Raw genomic sequence first — 26296 nt, 5'->3', positions numbered from 1 at the left:
AGCTACAAGGTAACATGGCCCTTAGGTTTCCATTTGGCAGAGATCCATCCTTGCAAAGCTTTTTCTGTCGGCCAGAATCTGATAAATTTTCCAATGAGCGCATGGTCCTTCATAAACTGGATTTGCCCATTTATCCTGTGGCTGGGAAGTTCTATCTTGGGCCTTTGAGCTGCCACGGATTTGCATGTCTTTGATGTGACCTTGGGTGCTTCCTTTGGCTCCAGTGTCCCATCTGGAATTTCTTTGCACCCTTCTGTCTGGTTGGTGGATGCGTTCGTCTTGTTTTTCAAGGGAGAATCGCTAGTGACTGCATTTTCATGTCCTGGCCTTGAGGGCAGAGAACTTGGTTGCTTCGGAGGCTCGCAATTGGCATTAGGGGAGGGCTTTTAGGCCCCCCCCTGGGGGAGAACTATTGCCGCTTTGAAAATCCAAGGGAGAGTTTATGCGTTTTGGCATGCGTCTGTTCTGGAGAGGTGGAGTGTTTGTAGTCCGCATAGTTTGCTCCATCGCAGAGGGTTTCAGAACCCTAGTTGCAGAGCCCCGCGCGATCTGAGGCTTATGTTAATAACATTGTTTTTGTTGAAAGTTATAAAGGTTAACATTTTAAATTTATTTTATAAAATTTTACATTTTCTGTCTAAAATATAGATAGATATATTTTAAAAGGTTCGACATAAATCTCATTAAATTAAAATTCTTACTAATCAAGTAAAATAATAAAGTCTAACAAAGACCCTATTAAATTGAGGAAAAAGATATTTATTTATTATTAAACTACGTAGTTATGCCATATAGGTAGTGGCTCATTTACACGATTAAAGATTTTTTTAATTAAATTAGAGTTGGTCAAAATGTTTACTTTTGTTTAATCTTCTTTATTATTTAAGTTGGTTGAAATAATTCTTATTTTCTTTATCATTTATTTAAGTTGGTTGAAATAATTCTTATTTTCTTTATCATTTCGTTGAAATATCAATTTTATTTTTTTAAATTTTAATTGTTTTAAAATAAGTTGAAAATTATGAAATTAAAGTTTTATATTTTTTTGCAAAAAATAAAATAAAATAAATAAAATAAACATTAACTTTCCAAAAATCTCACTAACTAATAATAATAGTGTGTGACAAAATCTTATTAAATTGTGAAAACAAATTTGGATAAAAAATTTATTTATTATTAAACTACGTCTAGTAAAATGAGAGCCATACAAAATTAATCAGACTTTAATGTAATAAGTCTTTGTCACGTCATGTGGTCTCCAATAAAACATGAAAAACAATAGTTAAATACCAAAATTTTGGGGCTACAGAGAATGCAGACAATTTTGTATTAATCAGACTTTAATGCAATAAGTCTTTGTCACGTCATGTGGTCTCTAATAAAACATGAAAAACAATAGTTAAATACAAAATTTTTGGGGCTACAGACAATACAAACAATTTTGTTGTATGCGGATGATGACACACATCCATATAATAAATAATAAATACATTAATTATCAAACATAATAGTGATAGGCGTAGTTTAACTTAGAGACGAAATATCCTTTTTCACTGGAATTCACCAAAATCAGACAATATAATTTCAAGATTTTTTGTTGTCTAAAATACAATTTTGAATGCATAAATATATTCAACACCACGAAAAACCCCAGGGCACTAGAATCATGCAGATTAAACAATTTAAACTCAATTTTTTTAAAAATCTTCGTCATATTTTGTTTAAAATTAACAATAAAAATGGTTGTGAAAAAGACCATTTTGTCTATAAATTAGACTACATCATAGTGATATATTAATGTTTAGTACTATGAGTCAGTCATTGTAATATTATTGTTGCAACAAAAACCATCATGAAGAAATAAGATGTAATAAAGTTAACCAATTAGATGAGAGAAAAGTAAATTTAAATATTATTAAATAATATTAAACTCTATTTTATAAAACTAAATTCATTTTTTATTATTATTAAAATTAAATTAATAGTTAGTGAATGCCATAGCTGATGCCTTATACATGCCACATTTATATGATTTAAAATGTGTCATTTTATATAAATTCACCATTTTTATGTAAAGTCATCTTTATATAGTAGGGACATAATGTTTTGTTTTGTTTTTTTGTTTTTTTGTTTTTGTTTTTTTATATATATCTATTTTTTATTATTATTTTTTAGATTTACATGTTATCTTTTCGTGGATTAGATGGAAAAATATCTATTGTCTTTTTAGTCCCCGCTGCCTACAGCTTGGGACTATATTAATCAGTTTTGGTTAGTAGCATTAGTCTATGTTTGAATTAACCTAAAGTTTTTGTTTCTCAACATTTCAAATACTGTTGCTCAACCTATTAAATGATGTAATGAACCAATTAGATGTCTGCTCATCTTTTGCTCATCTTATTTGGCCTCTTCCTGAGGCAAATAAGGCAAATGAGGCTATTTTGTTCATATAATTTCTGGATTTAATAGGTTTTCTCGATGAGTATTTTCAAAACTAGAACTAATGCTAGCATTAGTCAATACACATTCAATGTTTGGTTTTTTTGTGTGTTTGTTTCTATATTATTTCTGGTAGGTACACGCCATGTCGCATGGGTGTGCGCATGTAATGGTGTGTGTCGACTCTACAACTGAGTTACGTATTAACTGCTTTGTATGAACTCCACCTAGATCATGCACTTATGAACTCGACGTTCCTTTCCTGTAACCCGCTTTACTGAAATCAGCTTCGGCTTTGTTCCTTTCCTGTAACCTGCTTTACTGAACTCGGCTTCAGCTTTCTTGGCTTTCCTGTAACTTGCACTTGTCTTCCACACCTCAACCTTCAACCTTCTTCTGCACTTGTCTTCCAGGAACGAAGTGTACTAAGCTCGATGTCTCTGTTCAATGCCCCTCCACAATGCGACTTGCAGATTGTTGATGTTTCTTATCTTATCGGTGAAGTTATTGCTGGTTGATTGGACACAGAGGAAGGTGCCTGCTAATAGCTGGAACAGTCAGAAATACCAGTTGGAAGAGTTAGAATTTCTCTAGTAAATTATCTTTATAGGAAAAATTATATAAATTATCTATTTCAATTCTACTTTTGGTTATGTTTCTTCATGTTTTCATAACATTCAATATTCAAAAATAACAATTATCTTTCTTGCAGATCATAAACCCAAGCCATCCACCAATTGTTTTATTCAAGTTTACAGTTAGAAGTAGATGCTATAAACATTTTCTATAAATTATGAAGATACAGTTACAAAGGATATAGCAGAGATGACTATGTGTCGTCTGAAAGGAAAGTATAAAATTAGTTGAAATTCAAATGTTATTCAATATCTGCAAGTTCACCTTTACTTCAATAGAAGTTTTCTTGTACCTATGCATGTGCCTTCTGCTACTATTGATGTTACTGTTGCTTGAATATATGTTTTTACTCCCCTATTGGGTTACCTCTTCCTCCATGCAGTATTCCATGCATAGCACCCACTAATAACAAATATCTTTCTTTTAGATCATAATCTTTCCAGCAAAACATGCCAAGTCAATTCAAGCCATTTAGGAAATACACTGATATCTTGTGACATTTAGGAAATACACTAATACTACATGTATAATCAAGATGGAAAGACATAAAATGGGTTAATAGATTTTCTTGTGTTATAAAATGAGAGATTTTGATCACATGCTTTTCCTTGAATATTAGCAGTCTTACAGGTATGTAAGAATCCACTCCAATAGGAAGGACTTCCACCATTGTAGTTTCAAAGCAATGTTCTTCTATGAAGTTCACATCTTAGTTAATGCTACTTTTACCCACGAAGAACGAGAAGCCATTAATGCTACCTTATCCATTCAAACATAGTTTCCTTTGGCCATAAAAAGTGTTTCAAACCTTGAGAAATGGATAATAGAACCAATGAACCAGTGGATTGGACCATATAACCAGCTAATCCAGTTGATAAAGCAGCACAAATATAAATAGCATCTGGACGTGTTCCTATATCCATTTCAGTGCCAGGACCTAGCTCCAACATCCTAGTTCCGGTTTGAAGGCTAGTAGCCTAGTTGAATCATATCCCGTTTAAAAATTAAATTGTATTGAATCATATCCCATTTAAAAATTACATTGTGTGTAAAGCATCCAAACTAAATGGATATAAATACCTAGATGCAACATGAGGAGAGGTGGTTTATTTTGCAACGAAGAGAACAAGAGCAGGGGCGAGTAGAGAAATAGAGGCGGCAAAGAAAGCAATGGCTTACTCGCATGAGCACCAGAGCATTTGACCAGGTTTTAGTAGCGAAAGAACCAAAGTAAGCATAGACTGGTTGGTACAAGTAGTTATGCAACATTCTGGGACATGAAAAACCAAGCGAAGAAAATGGGTAGGGTTTCGAAACCTGAAAGCATGACCAAAGGCATTGATGTCTGGTGTGGAAAAACACCCATTCAGCTAAAGAGTCGTTGATTCCAGACGGGTCAGTGACTGTTTTAGTTTGGTTAACCTCATGTGCTAGGAGGGGCTCTGCAAAATTATTAGGAAAAAAATAAAAAATAAATAAAGCCCCTCAAATTTTCAGCAAGCGCAAAGGGCTACTGACGGAGGGAAAATTCCATGCAAAGGCGCTCACCTTGTAAAATAATCGTCATCTTGAATTACATTTGTGAGATGCTCTGTCTAAACTATAATTGATCTAAGAGTCCTGGAAGATCGATCGATATATGTTATTATGAAAATTATTCCAAGAAATTCCATCGTTGTAATGTTATGAATACACACAGATTCTACAATAAAAATTAACATCAGTAACCTCTGCCTGTATGCTATACGTATCCGGTGAGCTTAAGTCGATTGCAGATTCCCAAAATATTCAGGAATCCGATGGACATGGGCGCGGTCAAAAAATTGACCACGCCCATGTTCGTTGGATTCCCAAATATTCCGAGAATCTGCAATCGACTTAAAGATGGCCATACATATCTTGCGTGCATGCTATACGTATCTTTGGCAAATCTGTTGTGTCAAAAGTAATAATAATGTGCGCTCTTGCTTTTTTCTATGCTTCTACTACCCATACTACCCAGCAGGAAAATTTGAACGGGCATTAAAATAGCATGCATTCAACAAATATAATGATGAATGGGCATTAACTCCAAATTATATACAACACTAAAATAATTGACGTTCAAGATCTCTCCTCTTCGTATTAACTTCAAATTATATACAACACTAAATAAATCCCTTTTTTCAAATGGAGAAGTGACGTTCAAGATTAGCATGCATGATATACGTGGTATTAACTTCAAATTATATACAACGCTAAATAAATCCCTTTTTCAAATGGAGAAGTGATGTTCAAGATTAGCATGCATGATATACGTGTCTTGCATGCATGCTATTTCTGGTATGCCGCTCCAGTGTTCTTCTCATAAACGTGTCGAGTCGATTGGCATGACTTAGGTATAAGAGAGATGTAAGTTAATGGTTTAGCTGCTCATGGTTACTTAAAGTTTCATTCAATGAAAGGCAAAGTAAAACTAGCACATCATATCAGTGGCAGGGACTTTCTGCTTCGCAGCCTCCTTGTTTGGTTTAGGAACGTATCAAATAATGTATTTTAGCAATTGCTGAAATAATATTATGTTATTGGAGTTATAAAGGCTTGATGATAAGGGAGTGGATCCTTAGTTGCTGCATTGATCTACCTATGTATCTAGATAATTGTATAGAAAATTACATATATAATAATGTAGATTCAAAGAAGAAAATAACATAAAAGTTTTGGAAAATAATACAATAGTAACTATTACGAGGGAGAAGGAGAGATGAATATTTTATAAGAAATGCAAGCATTATTTTTATTAATTTAATTATAAAATATATTGCATAAAATTCAAATACGTTATTAGATAAAGTAGGTACATTGGGATGTTTCATTCTTTACTAGTTTGAGATGTTGCCTTCTTTTTTATTCTAGATGTTGCCAAGGAAGGAATGCACTTTTTCTTTATTGTCCAATCAGTTAGATGTTTCTAATTTATGTTTCTTTGTTGGTTTCCCAATTCTTCCCCGTTTAGAGTGGGAAGCATCCATTCTTCCTCCACCAAATGAGGAAATTTGTGCTTCAATGTTTCTGCGGTCATCCATTTTGCCTACTTTGATGTGTGTCCCTTCGAATTGACAATATATGATAAGCACGATTGCTAATGTGTAATCCTTTTCAATCACATCTTACTACTGTTGACTTGAGATACTAAACCAACTATGGATGAAACATATTATCATAATGTTCCATTCAGAATGTCCAACTCTCTTAATTGTTTCTTCTTGAAAACATCCTTAGGACTCATTTACATTTTTCAGCAATTCTTCTAGTATCTCTCATGCGTCTAATAAGTGAGCATTTATGATGCTTGCAGGTGATTCAACCTCCACAAGGATGTGTAGAGGCCCATGGAAATGCTCATAACTTGGATTGTCCTTCATCATGGCTTCTGGGAATTGTGAAATTACCCTTGAAGGGAGAACTAAACACAAAGAAATGCATTGGTGTAATTGACTTTCTTAATGGGAGCTTTGCCAGTAGGAAGTTGGGTTGATTGGAGAGGCAAGGATGCGAGCACATAGGTGTGGACCTCATGTTGCAAGTGGTATTGGTGATCTTTATCATGATAAATAGTGAGTCGAGCCTATTGGTATGGAATATTTAGTAACAAATCGACACAATTGAGAGGATAAACATCACATAAAACAAAATCTTGTAAAGGGATAGTAGCAAAGTTGATGGCACAATGTTGGGAGATAGTAATATGAGGGCATTCCTTTTGGATCTAGTTGAGTTTATATGGGTTTGGGTGTGTAGTGGTGGGAAAGAAAAGGCATTGAACCAAGTCTTGTGCCACAATATTCTTTTGAATCCCATTATCAAGGATAAGGTTCGCCAACTCATGTTTGATTTGACAATTATGGGCGAACAAAGTTTTATCAGAGGTGTCAGCTTCATTAGCAACCATGAGGATGAGAGAACGGTTTACTTTAGCAGGATTATCGAGAAAAACAACCACAAGAGAGGTAGGGGAATTTGATTGCTCTATTTCTGTAAAAAAAGTCTTGTTATGGTACATATTTTGAACTGTTCGGTATTTTGTAGAATCATGTGAGATGACCTGATGAAATGTACATCAGGGGGTATTGGGAGGTGTGGGGGATGAGGTATGGGCCACATTAGAAGCACCGGTTGAAGACAAACCATTTTTGGTTTTAGGAGATTAAATTTGAGGAGCCACTTTACATTCCATAGCCAAGGACCAAATAAAGGCCTTGTCCAAGGAAGTACATCTAAACAACTCAACTTCTTGCAAAAAAACCTTATCAAACCAAAAATTAAATTTGATAATTAGTACCTATTCTGGGTCAAATATATGGAGTGGAATGCGCAGCTTGCAAAAGACATCAATGTGAGATTACATTGATTTATTTGGTAGTTACCAGAGATGCAACCATTTGCCAAGGATATTTTGGATATATCCTAGGGGATAGAAGCATTCTCTTAAGGCTAGGAAGAAGTCATTCCAAGATGTGATACATGTGGATCTAGTCTCTACTAGTTCTCTAAGCTCGACAACTAAGGATATATTCTTGAGCTGAGTATCCCACCACGTTTATACTAGGACCTCCAACTATAGACTGGAGGGTGAAGATTCATGTCCTCTTCCATCACGAGACATGTTTTGAAATAGGTGGAGATACCATGGAACCAATAATCGATAGCCTCGCCATTCATTTGGCCCGAGAATTTGGGCTATTGAAAGCATGTAACTAAATGCATTTTCCCTGGTCCAGGCCACCTCTATTGTTGTAGCAAAGTTATCTCTTGAAGAAACATGGATAAATCATGGACTAGTGAGTCCTCTGTTAAGGGTTCTTGATGGGGAAGCATGATTTTCATCCGCAAAAGGGATTGGAATCTATGACCCAAAGCTACAATGTGTGATGGGTATTTGAAGCAAGGAGGGCGCACTGAGAAGGTCGTTGAAATGTTAAACCACGAATCCTAAGAAAATATCTTCAAATAGGTGGATGGATTCCAAGATCTTATGCTTTGATATCAATTGATGTACATGAAAATCTAAAAATTTGTCCAGAAAATCACATTCATACTATGTAGATTCAAAGAAAAAAATAACATAGAAGTTTTGGAAAACAATACCATAATTTTATTATGAGGGAGAGATTAACATTTTATAAGCAATGCAAACATTCTCCTCGTTAATTTAATTACAAAATATATTGGATAAACATCAAATACATTATTAGAGAAAGTAGATACATTGAGATTTTTCCTTCTTTACTAGTGGGAGATGTTTCCTTATTTTTTAGTCTTGGATATTGCCAAGGAAGGGGTGTGTTTTTTCTTGGTTTCCCAACTAGTTAGATGTTTTTGATTCATGTTTCTTTGTTAGTTACCCATGAATGAACATAAGGGTTATGTTTTACATTATCATATATATGTTTATTCATAGGGTCAATGTAGTTTTTACTTTGAGTGTAGAATTAAAGTAGGAAAATATTAAGTTATTTTGCATTGGACAAAAAAATTACTTTGAGCGTAAAAAGAAATTAAAAAAAAAAAATTGTAAAGTTTTATTTTGTTTTTTAACTTTCTTCAAAATAATTTTTTCTTTTTCTATATTATTTTCCACATTTCTATAATTATTCCATACAAGGTCTTATCTTACAGAACACCATTTCCAATAAAAGACCTTGATGAAATAATAATAATAATAATAATAACAATAATAATAACAATAACAATAACAATAACAATAACAATAACAATAACAATAACAATAACAATAACAATAACAATAACAATAACAATAACAATAACAATAACAATAACAATAACAATAACAAGAACGTAGCTATCGCTTAGAATTTCTCATTCTTTAGGCTTTGGGAGGCATTCACATTTCATCAAGTGCATGATCAAGTATCCCTAAAACACCTTTTCTTGACTCTTCTTCATTTATTGAAGTTATGGGAAAATGACTCACTACAAATTTTTCTTGTTTCCATATTCTCATCAATTTGAGCAATTAATGTGTAATAACTTATTGATTGTAATGACTTTTCATATAACTATATGTGTTTTTTTGCTTATATTCATAGTATTGTTGATGGTATATTAGAAAACTTTGGCGACAAGGTCATTTCTTTCTTTCACAAAATCAAGAAAAGTTATATCCATAAATCAATTGGGAATTAGAAATCCACTCTCATAACAATTGGTCTGGAATGGAACAACATCATTTTTATGTATTAATTGAAAGATAAAATATTATATTGTATCGAAAGGCTATAGTTAGGCTAACAACAATATACAAGAGACTATTCTAGAGTTTCACAAACCAAAATAAGCAATTATTTGATGTAACCTTTTATTTTTATTTTTTTGCAATAGACTATATAATAAGCATTCCAAGTTTTCCTGCAAGTCTTGTATTTAACAAAAACACCTAAAATCACACTGACACATAAAACATAATAAACAATGCAATACATGATGATCATTTGCTTTCTCCTAACTAACATTGGAAATAAGGGAGTTTTGATACTCAATATTCTGATTGATTCTTTCAATTGGTGTACCATTTCATCTCCCTTGATTTTAGCTTGAGCATAGTTATTTTAGGCGCTAGATAAAGACTACTTGAGAAAGTTGAAAGAAAAGCTCCACAACATATTACATTATTCTCTAAAATATCAATCTTATATTTATGTTGAACCAATAAACTCATGATGGTTGCATGCTAGGATATACAATGGTGCCCATTCTCATGCACCTTGGTTTTCACTGAGAATAAAAAACTCCTATTGAACTACATAAGTTCTTCATGTCTTCTCAAAATTCTCTTGAATTTCATGATGTCTATGTTCTCCATGAATGAGTTCCCTGCAATCTAAACTAGGTAAAGGATGTCGAAGCCAAAGATAGACTCTCTAACCAATAGAACAAAAAGTTGTCAATCGCCCCACTTGCCCTCTAACGCTTGAATTATAAAAAGATACTAAGTCCCATATTTTTCCCATGATATATTTTTTTGTTGAATTGAAATATCATGAGGGAGCACACAAAGAAGAAAAACCAAACAAAATGGAGATGGAAATCATAATTTGAATGAACCTTCCAAGTAGTGAATTTAAATCACTTTTACCATGAACCAAATCGACATTATTTGCTACATTCCATTGAAGAACTTTCTATATCAAAATAAAGTAAATAAAATTAATAGGAAATGAAGATGCAAAGATAACACTTTTTTTCCACTGGAAAAATCTGTAATTTTTCATTAATTTATAGAAAAAATACATATTGTAGATGTTGTTGCATATGCTGTAATTGAGTCACCACGGACTGTCACAAAATTTAGTACTATTAGTTGTCCAGATACACCACGCAGGGCGATCTGTCATAATAACAGTTATGATTTTCTTATTTTTAATGCCTATATAAGCCTGTATAAAGCCACGCAGGGCCCATTCAGAAAATAAAACTATATATATAAGCCTATGTACATTGCAAAATTTTTGATGTTTTTACAGTATTGACAAAAACAGCTAAAGATCAGGGACTGATGTCCCTCTGGTAATGCTGGTCTATATATGGCCGATGAAAGTAGCGGTATTCATTTGTCCCCCTTTGCTCTTGTATCAACCACTCTCCTCTGGGTAATGCCGAGGCCTCCTTGGATAGTTGGTCAGCACTGCAGTTATGCTCCTTGTAGATATGTTTGCAAGAGATATTGTTAAATTCAGCCTTGAATATATTAACTGCATTCAATATATTACTGAGTGTGTGAATGTGACATGCAGTAATGCCATTGAACCAGTCTATGATGATCTTTGAGTCCCCAAAAATATTTAAAATGTTGCAATGGTGCCCCAGAGAGAAATGAAGTAAATGATGGAGGGTAATGAGTTCCGCAAAATTATTTGTTCCAACTCCTAATCCCATCTTGACCTTGAAGAAATGTTGTTCACTAATATATAGAATGAAACCTCCCCCACAGCCCCAATGATTTGCAGTGCCATCAAAGAAAGCCCAAGGAGTGCTTTTGTCAATGTTAGGAGGGGCATGTGTTTTGTGTTCTCTGGGTGGTGGAGGGTCGGGCAGTTCATTATAGGCTGAGATTATACCAGCCACGATGTGAGGCCAGATCGCTGGTCTGTTATCAAATATGAGATGATTATGGGCCAGCCAGATATACCAGCTGACAATCAAGGGGAGGGACTGTAATTTTGATCCCTTATGTCTATTAGACCAGTCTTGCCAAGCACTGCCAAGATTGTTGCTTGCCCACTGTCCAGCAAATCGAATAGAGGAGGATAAGTCTTGCCAAAGAGAGTGAATGGAGTTACAATGAAAGAAAAGGTGCTCAGTTGATTTAGATGCACATTTGCATAATATACACCAGGTTGGGCCAAAAAAAGATCTATGTAGAAGATGATCCCCCATGGGTACTTTATCTCTGAGAATACACCAGAAGAATAATCTGATGCGTGGCGGTGCTGTGAGTTTCCAAATGTTCCTCCACCAGCTTGAAATTTGTTCTGGTCTTTTGTGTTGAATCAAGAAAATGTATCTAGACTTTGGAGAGTATATGCCATTCTCCGCCTGACACCATATTAGTTCGTCTGGACCCTCTTTTATCCTAATGTGAGATTCAATAAGCGCTGATATATAATCCTACCATTCCTAATGCCATCGAGGGGGTAGATCAAGAAGACGAGCAGATTTCCATGCTTGTGAGAAAATACCTGAGTTTTGTGGATCTGCAATGTGTGAAATAACCTTGATCTCATGAGAGTGGAGATACTGTATGAGATCTCTAGAAAGCAGATGTCTTCCTCCACCTCCAATCCATGGGTTTATGCCGATCCGAGCCAGGGAACCATCGTTAATTCTCCACACCAGATTGTCTCTAATATGTGGAAGGGAATGAAGCAGTGCCTTCCACACTGATGAGATGCTTGTCGTCGGCCATCTAGGTATTCGAACCCAATCCATAATATTCTGTGGCCAGATGTATTTATGATATGTAATATAGGTCCATAGATTCTGTCCGGTCAGCAGGGTCCAACCCATTTTTGCAGTGAGGGCTTGCGCAAAAAGAGGGATATCTTTTAAACCACATCCACCCCACTTCTTTGGCAATGCAATCTTTCTCCAACTAATCCAGGCAAAAATTTTCTTGTCTTGATTCCCATTCCAAAGATATTGATTGCACAGTTGCTGCAGACGAGATAGAATATTCCTGGGAATCCATGCAAGTGCCATCCAGAAAACTAGGGTAGCTTCCAGAACCGATTTGATAAGAACAAGCCTGCTTGCCCTGGATAAATATCTGTGACTCCAGGTGGACAGTCTCTTCTCCAGCTTTGTGACAAGCCAGACCCAATCTGAAATCTTTTGACAGGTAGGTTTTAGCCAAAAGCCCAGATATTTGAGACCTCTATCCAAAGGGTGTTTACAGTAAGGAAAGAGCTGATGTGCAAACTGGGATTCATGGATGGATGTGAGAGCAAAAGTGATGGTAGATTTTGTATGATTGGAAAGCATCCTGGTGGCAGACGAGAAAAGGAGTAGGATCTTGGAGAAAGTACAGGAATCCCGAATGCTACCATCCAGCAGGATAAGCACATCATTGACAAATAGGAGATGAGTGAGAAAACAATCGTCAGAAATCTTAAGGCCACAAAGGTCTCCTTCCCTCTTAGCCAATGCAATAAGTTGACTGAGACCTTCCATTACAATAAGAAAGAGGAGAGGAGAAAGAGGGAAACCTTGTCTAAGTCCCCTTTCAGAATGGAAGAAGTGAGAAGTCGAGCCATTTATGAGAACACTAATAGTGGGTGTGGAGATGCAGGCCATGATCCATGTGATTTAATTATGAGGAAAACCCAAATGGGTGAGAAGCATCTTGATGTAGAGCCAGCTGACCCTATCAAAGGCTTTGGACAGGTCAATTTTGAGAATGATGCCCTTCAGTTGTCTGGTCCAAATTGAATGGATGGCTTCCTGCACTGATCCAATGGCTTCATGAATCTGTCTGGAATCAAGGAAGGCAAATTGTTGAGGAGCAATATGCCGGGAGAGTATAGGCCTGAGTTTGTGAGCAATGATCTTTGATATAATTTTGTAAAGGCAGTTGCACAAGGAGATAGGTCTATAATCATCGAAAGAGGATGGTGAATCAGACTTTGGAATGAGAGCAATGAAGGTCAAGTTTATGGAATGGTATAGAGATCCCGTAATTCTACTTTCCTCCACAACTTTCAATAGGTCCTACCCCAAGATCTCATAGAAAGCAAGATAGAATTCAATGGTCCAGCCATCTAGGCCTAGACTCTTATCCTTCTTGAACCATTTTAACGTTCCTTCAAGTTCCCCAGAAGTGACCTGAGCATTAAGCTCTTCAACTTCGTCTTCGTTGACAAATCTTGGAAAATGTCCAGCCACATTGATAATATCAGCAAGATTTGCTCCAAGAGGACTCTTATATAGATTCCGGAAGTGATTAGTGCCAAGGTGAGAGAGCTTATTGAAGGAGTCAACAAAACCTACCTCAGGTAAAGGAATTTTCCAAATGGTATTTGGAACCTTTCTCCCCATTGCGTAATTTTGAAAGAATCTAGTGTTGTCATCACCAGCTTTCAGCCATATGGCTCTAATCCTTAGTCTCAGGGATTCCTCGCGCTCTTTCAGTATGTGAGCCTTTTGATTTTCCAACTCTATCAAATGTGCCTTTTCTGCTGCAGAGATGAAACCCAGACTTCTTTCATCAAGCATAGAGCTCAGCTTAGATTCAATTTGTCAGCTGTGAGTTCTCCCGAATTAAATTCTCCTTAGCCCAATTTATAGAGAGGTGTTTTAGCTTGGAGAGGTTGTTACAAAAACCTTTTGCCAAATATTCTGCTCTATTGATGGGGTTGACAGCCCAAAAATCTGAAACCAAGCTAATGTATGCAGGGTCTTGCAACCAGACATGGTTGAATTTAAATGGGGCTTTGGGCTTATGGTGAGGTCCCAGGATCTCCAGATATATGGGAGAGTGATCCGATAAGCCCCCTGAGCCCAACCATTGTTTGTAGTGGTGTAGATGCTATAATAGCAGGCTCTTCATTAAAAATCGGTCTAGTCTACGTGCCAGAGCAGCTTCTCCACCCTTCTATTTCTCCAAGTGGGAAGAGGTTTGTGCATGGGAAAATCTACAAAATTTGTTTGTTCCAATAGATTTGTCATGTGCCCTGAGATAGCATCCATCTGAGCCGAAGACCCCCAAGATTCTCTGAATCCCAAGGAACAATTTAAGTCCCCTCTGATGATGATGTGATCAGAAGCAAGGATCGAGAGGGTTAAGAAATGTTGCTAGAAATGTTCCCTCTAATGACAGGGTCCATATACATTCACGATCCTCATGCTTTTCCCGAGCTCATCCGAAAAAATATCAATGCCCATGAATCCCGAACCCCCCCAAGATGCATCAACCCTGATGGAACGAGGGTTGTATCCAATGGCCAGTCCCCCAGATCTCCCTACAGCATCCATAGCCACAAAAGACCATCTTGGGACTAGAGATTGTAGGGCACGGGTGATGTGATCAGCCAGGCAAAGAGTTTCTTGTAGCAATATAATATCAATCGGTTCTGCCTCAAAAAGTCTCTGCAAGGCTAGTTTCTCGGAGGCACTAGCCATGCCTCTGTAGTTAAAAGACAGACACTTCATGGGGGAAATCCTCTCGGGGTATTCACAGCTCTAAGGACCCCATCAAGAGTGGATTGGCGACCAAAGGCTACCTTTGCCCCAACGCGTTTAATAGCTTTAGAGAGATCAGACTTTCTACCCTGGGATGACAATGGCACTAAACCTGGAAGGGTAAGGCCTAAACCAAATTGTTTAACCAGGGCACCATTTGCAAGGGTTCTGGAGCGGAGGAAGTAATTATGAGAAGATGAGACCCCAGAGGATGTAGGCGAGATAGAGGAAGTAGAAGGTGAAAGCAGAGAGGGGGCAGTAGTGGCGATAAGGGGGGGGGGGGGTCAACACGATGTAATGTGCCATAGAGGTATGAACCGAAGATGCAACAACAGATGTGCTATAATCATAAGATGAGGAAGGAGGGGTCAGAGAAATACCCGAGACTTTCACGGCTTTAGCAGCAACTCGAGCCCTGGTCAGCGGTGGCGATGATGGCCTGTGCCCAACCTTCACCGACTTGAGAGTAGGAGAATTCACCGAAGGGGCAGGATCCGTGGCAGGGGGGCGAGTACCACCCGGTGAGTTTACTATGGATGGAGCAGGTGTTATCTTTGGGGTATCCTTTGATTTCCCGTTGAGCGGGCAATCTTTGAAGAGATGTCCCACCTTGTGGCAGCGTCTGCAGTGAAACGGAACCCCTTCGTAATCCAAGATCTGTACCCTGATGTACTTCCCCCATTGAAGCATAATCTTCTCCTCCAGACCCTCCCGAGTGTCCAAGTGGACCAGAATGCGAGCGAGGGTTCGATTTTTCGATTCAACAAAGGTACGATCATGGTCCAAATATGTGCCCAGTGCATTTCCAATCCTGATAAAGACTTCTTCACACAAGTAATGTAATGGGAGCCCTGGAAAGCGAACCCAAAGGGGTCCTGGCCCGATTTTTTCTCGCTCAGGGTCAAACAACGGACTCCACCGCTTAAGGAGAACCAGAGCCATCTCTATGTGCCAGTACCTGGCAAGAACCAAATCAGTGTAATTTTCCTTCACAAAGTGTAAGGAGAACCACCCCTTGGGCAGTACATGAACCTCAGTCAGTTCCTTCAGTATGCCTCCCCAAATCTCCCTGACCCATTGAGTCAGTCTGTTGGCCGAGTATGCCCTACCTCGCACATGTCCAACTAGCATCGTACTAGCCATAATAGCAGCCTCCCCAATAGCAGAGGTCTCGCCAAATCTAATGGTGATGTCCTTTGTGGTAGCCTTTACGCACTTGGTCTTCCTCTTTCCCGAGCGAGGAGCAGAAGGGTGGTCCACCAGAGGGTTTGGGATACCTTCCGGAGGGGTAAATTTTGTAGATTTAACCCTCATCGCGGGGGTCTCAAAACAACCTGATGGCAAATGGGCCGATGAAGGAGGGTTTTCCGCTACAGAAACCGGGATGTCCACAGGGGGTACAGAGAAGAAAGTTGAAAAGGACGGGTGAGGGTCGAAAGAGGGCGATGGGAGGGTGTTTGCGGATAATATGTGTAGGGTACTTGGAGAAAGGGGAGGGATATCCAATGCCGGTGAATCAAGCGAGAGCGACCCCGGGAGAGGAGGCACAGAGCAATGCCTAGGGAGAGAGACCACAAGCGATGGTAAGGTTGGTGACGATTCAGAAAACAGAGTTGAGGCAGTTACTGACGAGGAGAAGTAGGGGTTCCCAAATATTACCCAGTCCGGAAAGGGCTCCTCGGAATAATTGACTTCTTCAACCTCCATAGTGTCCCCCATGGTCCCAACCAGAAAACGACAGCCGAAAGCGACGGGTAAGGAAAAATAGTAACAGCGGGCAGCAGTAGGCGGTGTCGGTATAGGGTTCAAGTGGTCTATAGTAAATTGCAGTAAAACCCCCTAGGGTTTTACCCTAATCCCGCACGGACGATCATTGCCATTCAATTGTTTGAATATCATTCAAAATTTCAAAGATAACACTTACAAGGAGGTTGGTTTTCTTTAACTACCAACTACATATGAACCTAATTCCAAACCAAACACTCTCCATTATCTTGCAAAGTTGATAGTGAAACATACTAAAGAATTCAATAATCCTAGTTGATTTAAAATATCACATGATGTGGAGGCAAAGGCTTGTCCTCCATACTCCCATCCTAATGAAATGAAGTTGATGTATTAGCTGTTGGATCAAGTGAGGAATTAATGTTTATTGACGTGCCTTACCAAACCAAACCTTAGGGGATGATGCAATGAAAATGCCCCCCATTTTTAATATATTCTCCGAACCGAAGCTCAATGGATTTCTTAGCCTAGAGGCCTTACTTAATGTCATTTCTTATTTTACATGATACTATGAGATTTTGAGGAAAAAATTGCCTCCTTTTTAACTCGAATTATTATAATTGTGAGTTTATTGTCCAACAAAACAGATTTTACCAACATTTCTTTAATGATCATCAGGAATCCTCAATGATTAACAATGCTCTAACCTTAATTTCTTTAATGAAATAAAACCCTTACAAAATAGAATATGCTTTTACATAATTAATTGAAACTTTACAAAAACCTCAAATGAAAATATCATAAAAAAATCCCCCACACTTATCACCCCTAAAATAAAACAACATAATAACTTTAAAAAAATAAAAATCATATTATTATCAATAATTCATTTTTTCTATAAAATTATCTTTTTTCCTATATACATATACATATATCACTTTTATGTTTTCTTTTTATATTATTCACTATTTATTATCTAAATTCCTAAACATTATCAATCAAATTCAATATATATATATATATATCTATATATATATATATATATATTCTTTTCTTTTCTTTTCTTTATATCATTTTTATATTATTTTATACTATTTATTATTCAGTATCTAATTTTTCAAGTCACCATCAATCAAAGATACAATAAATTAACCACATACTTTATCTCACAATAAAGTTTAAAAACAAGAAAATAAAATAAAATAATTTGTATTTACCATATCTTATGTTTAAAATTTAAATTATATAAAAAACTAATAAATTATACATATATAAATGTGTTATAAGCACAAACCTTGATAAGAGCACCTTGAAATAGATTTGATGATGACAAAACCAATAAATTCAATCTTCCAATGATATAAAAGACGCTATAGTATTATTTTAAATTACTTTCTTCACATGTAAGGGCATCTTATAATCTTGTCTTTAATATCAAGTGGAGATATGATAATGGCATCATCAAAGTTTGGGTCCATGTTCATTGTATTATTTTAAATCATTCTTCCTTTACATATGAGAGCAACTTATATATGTCCTTTCACATATAAGAGCTCTTTACTAAAAAGCATACATCATGATACTGAAAAAATTCAAAGTTGGGGTCCATGCAATTAGGATAAGGATCATATATTTTGGAAATTACAATAAATGTAACACATTTTCAAAAGATCTTTCCACTTTGGTGTGTACTATTTTTAAAAAGATGGTTTTTTGTTTTTATTAAATTATATGTTTAATGTAAGTTGAATAAATGTATTTAAACATGATTTATTGATTATTTTAAAGTTAATTATAAATTTGAATAAATATTGGGCAGTTGATGATAGCCTTATTTAGGATTATGAGGGAGGGAGAACAACGAGGGTTTTAGATAGTTGCAGTTGGTGAACCATATGGAGGGTCGCAGAGGAGAGAGCTCCACTCCCTCCTATAAGGAGGTCGTAGCGAGTAGAGGCAAGAAACCTCTAGAAAATGCTAGAGGTACTATGGAGGAAGGAAAAAGAAACATGGAAGAGGAGATAGGAGAAGCCATATATAAGGAAAATAATGGCACAAAAGAAAAGGAGGTAGAAGACAAAAAATAGGGAACTAAAGACAAAAAACAAAAGGGACCCTACAAACGCAAAGCAGAGATAACACCCAGAGTTATTTTAAATGATCTGGCTCTGCAGGCGCACCAGGATCACATGCGGACGTATGCCATCATTTGTAAATTCATGGGATTATGGCCCACTGAAAAAGATTTACAGTCATGGATCAAATACCATTGGAAACCTAAAGGGAGTATTGACCTACATCTGGGGTCAAAGGGATTCTTTACTGTGGTTTTCACGAATATTGAAGACAAGGATAGAGTATTTGAAGGAGGGCCTTACTTATATGCAACAGCTGGACTCTACATGCGACCATGGATGATGACTTTTGTTCCAGAATGGGAAACTTTTTCTTCAGTACCGGTCTGGGTAAGGCTCTATTCTCTACCTCTTGGTTACTGGCAAAATGAATCGTTAGCCGCCATAGGAAATAAATTAGGTTGTTTTGTCAAAGCTTTTGAAGCCACAAGAAGGGGAAAATATACCTCCTTTGCCATAATATTTGTGGAAATAGATCTATCAGGAGCTCTACCGGATGAGGTGATATTGGAAGTTTTTGACGAAGAATGGGTGCAAACAGTAGACTATGAGCACATTCCGTTCAGATGCCACAAATGTCATGAACATGGACACCTTTTCAAAGATTGCCCTCTCAGTAAAGTAGTAAACAAGAGCAAAACTAACACAATAAAGGAAATAGACAGCTTCCAGAAAGTGGTGAATCGAGGAAAATGCGGTAAAAGAGGACCAAAACAACATCAAGATGAAGGAAAAAAGACCAGTGAGAACAAATTCCAAGTGCTTGAGGAAGATGAAGAGAACACAAAAGAAGATCAAGCAATGGAAGGAAGTCCTGTGGAAACGGAGAAAAATGAAAATTCGGAACAAACACTGGACAATGATTAGCAGAAAGAAGCTACAATGAGTGATGCAGAACTAGAGATGGATAAGGAAATGACCCAGAATGAAAGGGACCTGGAGGACCATGAACTATAGGAAATTCTTGTCAAAGAAAACCTAGATCTGGAAGGGTTCTTGATATAGGGAACCAGGGGAGGAGTAGATTCGTTACCTCAAGAAGAGCTCAATAGAATACAACAGTGTTTTTATGGAAAACGCAGGCTAAGGCGCTAGAAAGAGGAAAAATCATCGATAAGTAGGAAAACAGAGGGGTGAAAACGATGAAAACGACTCCGGGTCCAAGCAAGAAACGAGGCAGGAAAAAGTAGAATGAACTCTTGATGGAGTGTGGAAAGCTTATGATCGATTCAGGTAAGATGAAAGATCTAGCCAACTACTCCTTTACAAAGCTTTAATAAAGAAGTTTACATCTTGGAATATTAGAGGTCTAGGGAGTAAGAGAAAGCAGAGAATGCTTAGTAATAGAATGAAAAAAGAAATGTCGGATATAATTTTCATCCAAGAAACAAAATGTTCCATTCAAAAATTAAGACAAATTCATAGCAAATGGCTCAGTAGATTTGAGTTTCTTGAAGTCAAAGCAGAGAACACAGCGGGGGGCATACTCACTCTTTGGAACCCCCAAAAAATAGGTATTTTAGATGCTGAGGCTTCCAGGAATTGTTTATCAGTTGTTATTCAACTGGTAGGAGACAAGGAAACCTTTCTGGTCACAAACGTTTATGGTCCTCAGAGAATAGATGACAAAATCAGGTTTCTAGATTCCCTTGTGGATCTTAGAGACAGACATGCAGATTTACCCTGGATCATGGGAGGTGACTTCAACATGATCAAATCTCTTTCAGAGAAAAAAGGGGGAACCAGAGCTCTAAGTAAAGACGCTTTAGAATTTCAAAACTTTTCAGACAATATGAATCTCGTTGGTACTAATAGGAATACTGGCCTCTTTACTTGGAATAATAAAAGAGGAGGAGAGTCCCATGTTGCCTCAAAGTTAAACAGATTCATCATCTTTGAGGATCTCATGCTGACAAATAAAGAAGTAACAACGAGATTTCTTCCCTTTGGAGGCTCAGATCACTGGCCGGTTCAATTGGAGATTAAGGGTATTGGTACTCCTAGGAACAAACCTTTCAGATTTGAGAATATCTGGCTGTCACACCCAGACTTCATTAGCAATATTGAAAAATGGTGGGTAGAATATTTATAGATTCAGGGGACAGGAATGTACCTACTTCACAAAAGACTTAAGCACATCAAGCTCCGGCTTAAAGAGTGGAACAAGAAGGATTTTGGCAATATTTTTGTGGAGAAAAAAGATGTTGAAAACAAAATGCAGGTTCTCAACCAAGCTCTGATCACGGAAGGCTTTGACAAAGCCATAAGTGATCAAGTGGATAAACATCATCAAGATTGGGAGAATCTATGTAAACAGGAGGAGATATTTTGGAGACAAAAGTCTAGAGTTCAATGGCTCAAAGAAGGAGAGCGTAACACTAAGTTTTTTCACAGAGCCACCATTGCCAATAGAACTTACAACATAATCTCTTCGATTAAGAATGAGGAGGGGGAGCTTCATATCTCCCATGAAGCTATAGAAGATGTGTTAGTCCAACACTTCCAAGGTATAACTCAAGAAAACAATTCAGATAGAGAGCACTTCATCAGGGAGATAACTAGTAATATACCGAAATTGGTGTCCAGAGAGGATAATTTCAACCTTAATAGGCCAGTAACGGAAGAGGAGGTTAGTGAAGTCCTCAAAGATATGCAGAATGGCAAAGCACCAGGCCCGGATGGTTTCAATGTGGATTTTTTCAAAGCTTGCTGGAATATTGTTAAACATGATATTGTGCATGTTGTGGAGGACTCCAGGTTGAACAGAACCATTCTGAAAGTGCTTAATACCTCCTTCATCTCATTGATCCCCAAACAAGACATTGCTCAAACATCGGATAAATATAGACCCATAGCCCTCTGCAATGTGGTCTACAAGATAATATCCAAGGTAGTGGCTAACAAACTCAAACCTTTACTTCCTGTTCTGGTTTCAAGGCAACAATCAGGTTATGTGGAAGGCAGAAAAATTCTTGACAACATTATTCAAGCTCAAGAGGTGGTTCACTTATTAACTAGCAAGAGACAGGCGGGCATGATCATGCAATTAGATATAGCCAAAGCTTATGACAAGGTAAACTGGACCTATATCAAGAAAACTCTTATTGCTTTTGGATTTGATCACAACAGGGTCAGATGGGTAATGGCACTGGTGACTTCCTCTAGTTTTTCTATATTAGTTAATGGCTCTCCCTCAGAGATTTTCAGTCCTTCAAGAGGCCTCAGACAGGGAGACCCGCTCTCTCCCTTTCTTTTCATCCTCATGATGGAAGGATTGGGCGGGTCAATAAAGCATGCTAAAGTAACCGGAAAGATTAAGGGCCTGCAACTAACTGAGAATGGTCAAGCCCTAACTCACCAACAATTTGTAGATGATACCATACTACAAGGAATCCCCTCAGTCAAAGAAGCTTCAACCTACAATTTTTTTTTGAATCTCTTTGCCTTGGCTTCAGGTATGGAAGTTAATCTCTCTAAATCAAAAATCTTTTTCTTCAATACCAATATTGCTATTCAGAAAAATATCTCCATAATTCTAGGCTTTCAAAGGGATTCCCTTCCCTCAAAATATTTGGGAGTTCCTCTTACTGCTAAACCGATGCTAAAAAGCATTTGAGAACCCTTGATCAATAAGCTGCAGGATAAAGTCAGTAAATGGATCATTAGATCTTTAAATCTTGCTGGCAGGTTGGTACTCACAAAAGTTTTTCTGCAAGCAATCCCTATTTTTATGTTATCAGCCCTCCCAGCTCCAAAAGGAGTCCTACAACAATTCAGAAATATTCAAAGAAACTTCCTTTGGGGTAAGGAGGAGACAAGGAAGAAATGGGCCTTAGTGTCTTGGGAGAAAATTTGTAGGCCCAAGAACCATGGAGGGCTAGGCTTGGATGATCAGGAAATACTTAGCAAAGCTTTAGGGGCCAAACTATGGTGGCGTTGGGTTCAGCATCCAGAGACTCAATGGGAAAATATCTGGAAAGAAAAATATGCAAGCTCCTGGCAAACCAGTGATCTCATAAGAATGTTAGGAAATATAAAGGGCTCATACATCTGGAACAAAGCCTGGGAGAATAGAAGCCTAGTACAAGAAAATAGCTTCTAGGAAATTAGAGAAGGAGATCTTGCTCTTTTTTGGGAAGATAAGTGGCAACAAGAACCAATTCTGTTAAAAGAAGACTTCTTCGACCTTAAGCATGAGACAGATTCCCAAGGATTAATTAAGGTAAAGGACTTCTGGAATCATACTCATCATATGGAAAAGTGGAGAATCTGGAGAAACATTGACTGCAGAAATAACAATCCCTTGAAAACAAAAGCAGAGGCACTCATGAAAATGGTGGAACAAAGAAAGATCTTAGTGGCAGGGGGGCAAGACCAACTAAGATGGGGCAATAACAAAGAGGGCACCTTTAATCTTAAGGAAGCAAAAGGCATTCTCCTCGAGCTGGATCCTCAGGTTCCGGACAAAATTTGGTAGAACCTATGGAGGCATCAAGGGTGGATGAAAATCAAACTCTTCATATGGTTGGTATACCACAAGAAAATCCTGACTTGGGACAACATTAGGAAGAGAGGTGTACTGGGGCCTTCAAGATGCCAACTCTATGAGGCTCAAGAGGAAACAATGGAGCATCTACTCAACAGTTGCATTTTCACCTCCTGGTTATGGGACACATTTGCCACAATATTTCAGCAATCCGATAGGGACAGAGGGAGCATCATTAGTACCCTCAACAATTGAAGAAGAAATTTTTCGGATTATGAAATTCTCATCTCAGCTTGGGCCCTTATACCAAGCTTCATTATATGGAATTTTTGGAAGGAGAGGAAAAAAAGATAATTTAAGGATGAAAAGAATCCCCCACAACACTTGTTTGAGATAATCCTGAAATAGCTTAAGGAGACTGTGGGAACCACTATTCATAACTACCCTAAAAATCCTCCCTCAGAAGTGGATTTAAAAATTCTCAGGCAGCTGGGGATGCAGGGGCTCACTCCTCATGGCCTAGATAGGAAGGTTACATCTATGGATATGGAGAAGGATTTCTGGCACCCTCCCCCAGAAGGTTATTTGAAATACAACATTGATGGGGCTTCAAAAGGAAACCCATGAACAACTGGGTATGGAGGAGTCCTTAGGGATGCAGAGGGAAGTATTATCTTCATCTTCCATTGCCACCTTGGAACAACCACCAACAACATGGCTGAACTAATGGCTTTGGAAAAATGCATGGATTTTCTGAGTCAAGATAACTGTTTCAATGTGATGATAGAGGCGGACTCTGAGTTAATCATTAACTCAGTAAAAAAAATAAATAGTGGAACAGCGCCAGAGAAAGTCTCCAAACATTGGAAATTAATCTGGGTTTTCTAGAGAATTCAGGGTCATCTCCAAGGTCTTCGCACAGTCAGTTTCCATCATGTCTGCAGAAAGGCAAATAAGGTGGCGGATCTTCTTGCCAACCAGGGCGTCAACTGTGTAGATGATAAGGTTTCGATGGAGTGGCAGGAGTTGCGTCTGAGCAGATTGAAATCTCTTTGTGGCGAGCAAGCAGAAGAAGATAGGGAAGTGTTTAGATACAAAGCCATGGAGGCTAGCTTGAAATGATTTGTCCTTTGTATGCATCATCAACATCTTGTAATCTGTTCTTTGGTGGGGGGCAAACCATGACTGGCCACTGAAATTCCCGGAGTTAGCGAGACAGATATCTCTGTTCATCGGGGTGAGCGAAACAGACATCCCAGTTCTTCGATCAGTGGAAAGCCTTTTATCTTTACTTGGTTCCAGGTTCAGGCAAGGAAGAATAAAACGTGAGGGATGAATCCAGTTTTTCCCGGCAATCGGATTATTCAAAATTCGGGGTTTCGGTATGTAAAACCACCTCCTAGGTGGTTTTCGGCTGATCGCACCACTTTCAAGTGGGAAATGGTTTTAGTGATTTTGCAGCGATCCCATTCAGCCTCCTACATGTGGTAGGGAGATGGATCCGTAAACCGCCCTTCATCGCACACTAATGTCTGAGTATCTTTTTAGGTGCGATATCATTCTTAGCCGTAGGATTTCGTTGAGTGGATCAATGGATAAGTTTGATCGTGCTGCTTGGTGGGGCGGGACCGTTAAACATCGGTAGTCTTTGCTGAGCGATTTCCTCCTCGGTCGTTGGTTTGAGCGCGGAAATGGATGGCTCAGATGAAGGGGGCTTTCCTGGGGGCTAGGATATGGAAGTTTCCGCGGGTTTTTCGGGGGCTGGGATGTATTTTTGGTTGATTTCCCTTAGGTTCGGTGATTTTCTTTGTAAGGCTAAGAGGTTTTGCCCTAGGTGGCTAGTGCTCTATTTTTTTCGATTCCCTAGTGTCGGGTGGACGTTTGTAAATATTGTATACTATTTTTTGGCTTAATGAAATAGAAGGATTGACACTTGCTTTAGCAAAAAAAAAAAAAAAATTGAATAAATATTATGAAGTTTTTTTTCTCTATTTTGGAAATGAACTACCACCAATAAAATTTTAGATATATATGGGCGTTTAGATGAAAGCCAAGGTACTTGAAATATATGTCAAAGGCTATTATAGGGAAGTGGAAGTTGCGATTAATGTGTTTCTTATAAGATATCCCATCAAGTATATATTCAAGAGTTTATTAGCATGCCCATGGTTATATAAATAGATATGGGATCTCTTTGAGCTTGTCCATCATTCATTTAGAAAAATTATAGAAAATGATAATATCCTAAAAAGTAATAAATGAGAAACAAAGTATGATTTTCTTATCACAATAACTTTGAAGGAGCCATTGATTAAAGCCGCTTCAAGTGCTCTACTTAAACCTTTTGTAACTAGGAGTAAGAGAAGTAGGAATAGTGGGCACCCCTACTTTATTCCCCCTTCAAGGTTAAAGAAGGGACAAATTTATCCACTCATTAACAATGCAAAGAAGATTGAGCTTAGAGAACCCATAACCCAAGCCACAAATTGAAGGCTGAATCCTGGATGGATGAAAATGAGCTGGTGAAAGGGCTAATTAACTTTTTTAAAGGTATTTAATAGGTCAACTTTAATAATAATGACCTTCAAATTTTTAGCCTTAACCAAGTGAAGGCCTCCCTAGGATGCCCCAGTAACTTCATGAAATTTCCTACCTCTAGGAAGCCAAACTACTTAGTGAAATATGATGAGAAAATATATCTTTCTTTATTTGAGAAGTGCTTTTGATATTATTTTACAGATAATATTATAGAGTGAAATAGATATAAAGATTTCATATTGAGTTGGGTTTTTAGTATTGGGAAGGAGGGCTACAAAGGTTGAGTTGAAGGTTGTGAGAGTCTTTTATTTGTTCTAGAATGGTCCACTACTCTCCTATAGGATGATTACCAATGAAATTAAAATAGGTAAAAAATAACTAGACGGTGATTCCACCTAGAATAGGGATTTTATCATTTTGAAAGCTTTGAATAATTTTGAGTAACTCTTCCTTTCCAACCTTTGCCATACAACATTGATTTTCTTTAGGCTCTATGATTCTTGGAAAGAAACTAGAAACATGAATGATTGCATCTATGGTGGCATAATTGTATTCTTTAAATAGAGTATGGAAATATCTAACTCCCTCTGTGGCTATATTA

General features: G+C 37.5%; 1 protein-coding gene across 1 annotated transcript; it reads right to left on the bottom strand.

Annotated features, from left to right (window-relative positions):
* Positions 1–11751: 11751 nt before the first annotated feature.
* LOC149160955 (uncharacterized) lies at positions 11752–12804 on the bottom strand. Its single transcript, XM_089434741.1, has one exon. The coding sequence runs from the start codon at positions 12802–12804 to the stop codon at positions 11752–11754; it is 1053 nt and encodes a 350-aa protein (XP_089290867.1).
* Between the last annotated feature and the right edge of the window lie 13492 nt (positions 12805–26296).

The sequence above is a fragment of the Pinus tabuliformis genome, chromosome 5_2 (assembly GCF_031772625.1).
Source record: "Pinus tabuliformis cultivar Carrire ecotype Pingquan chromosome 5_2, CPIR1, whole genome shotgun sequence".
Classification (NCBI taxonomy): Eukaryota; Viridiplantae; Streptophyta; class Pinopsida; order Pinales; family Pinaceae; genus Pinus; species Pinus tabuliformis.
This window is presented reverse-complemented; position numbering and strand designations above follow the sequence as displayed.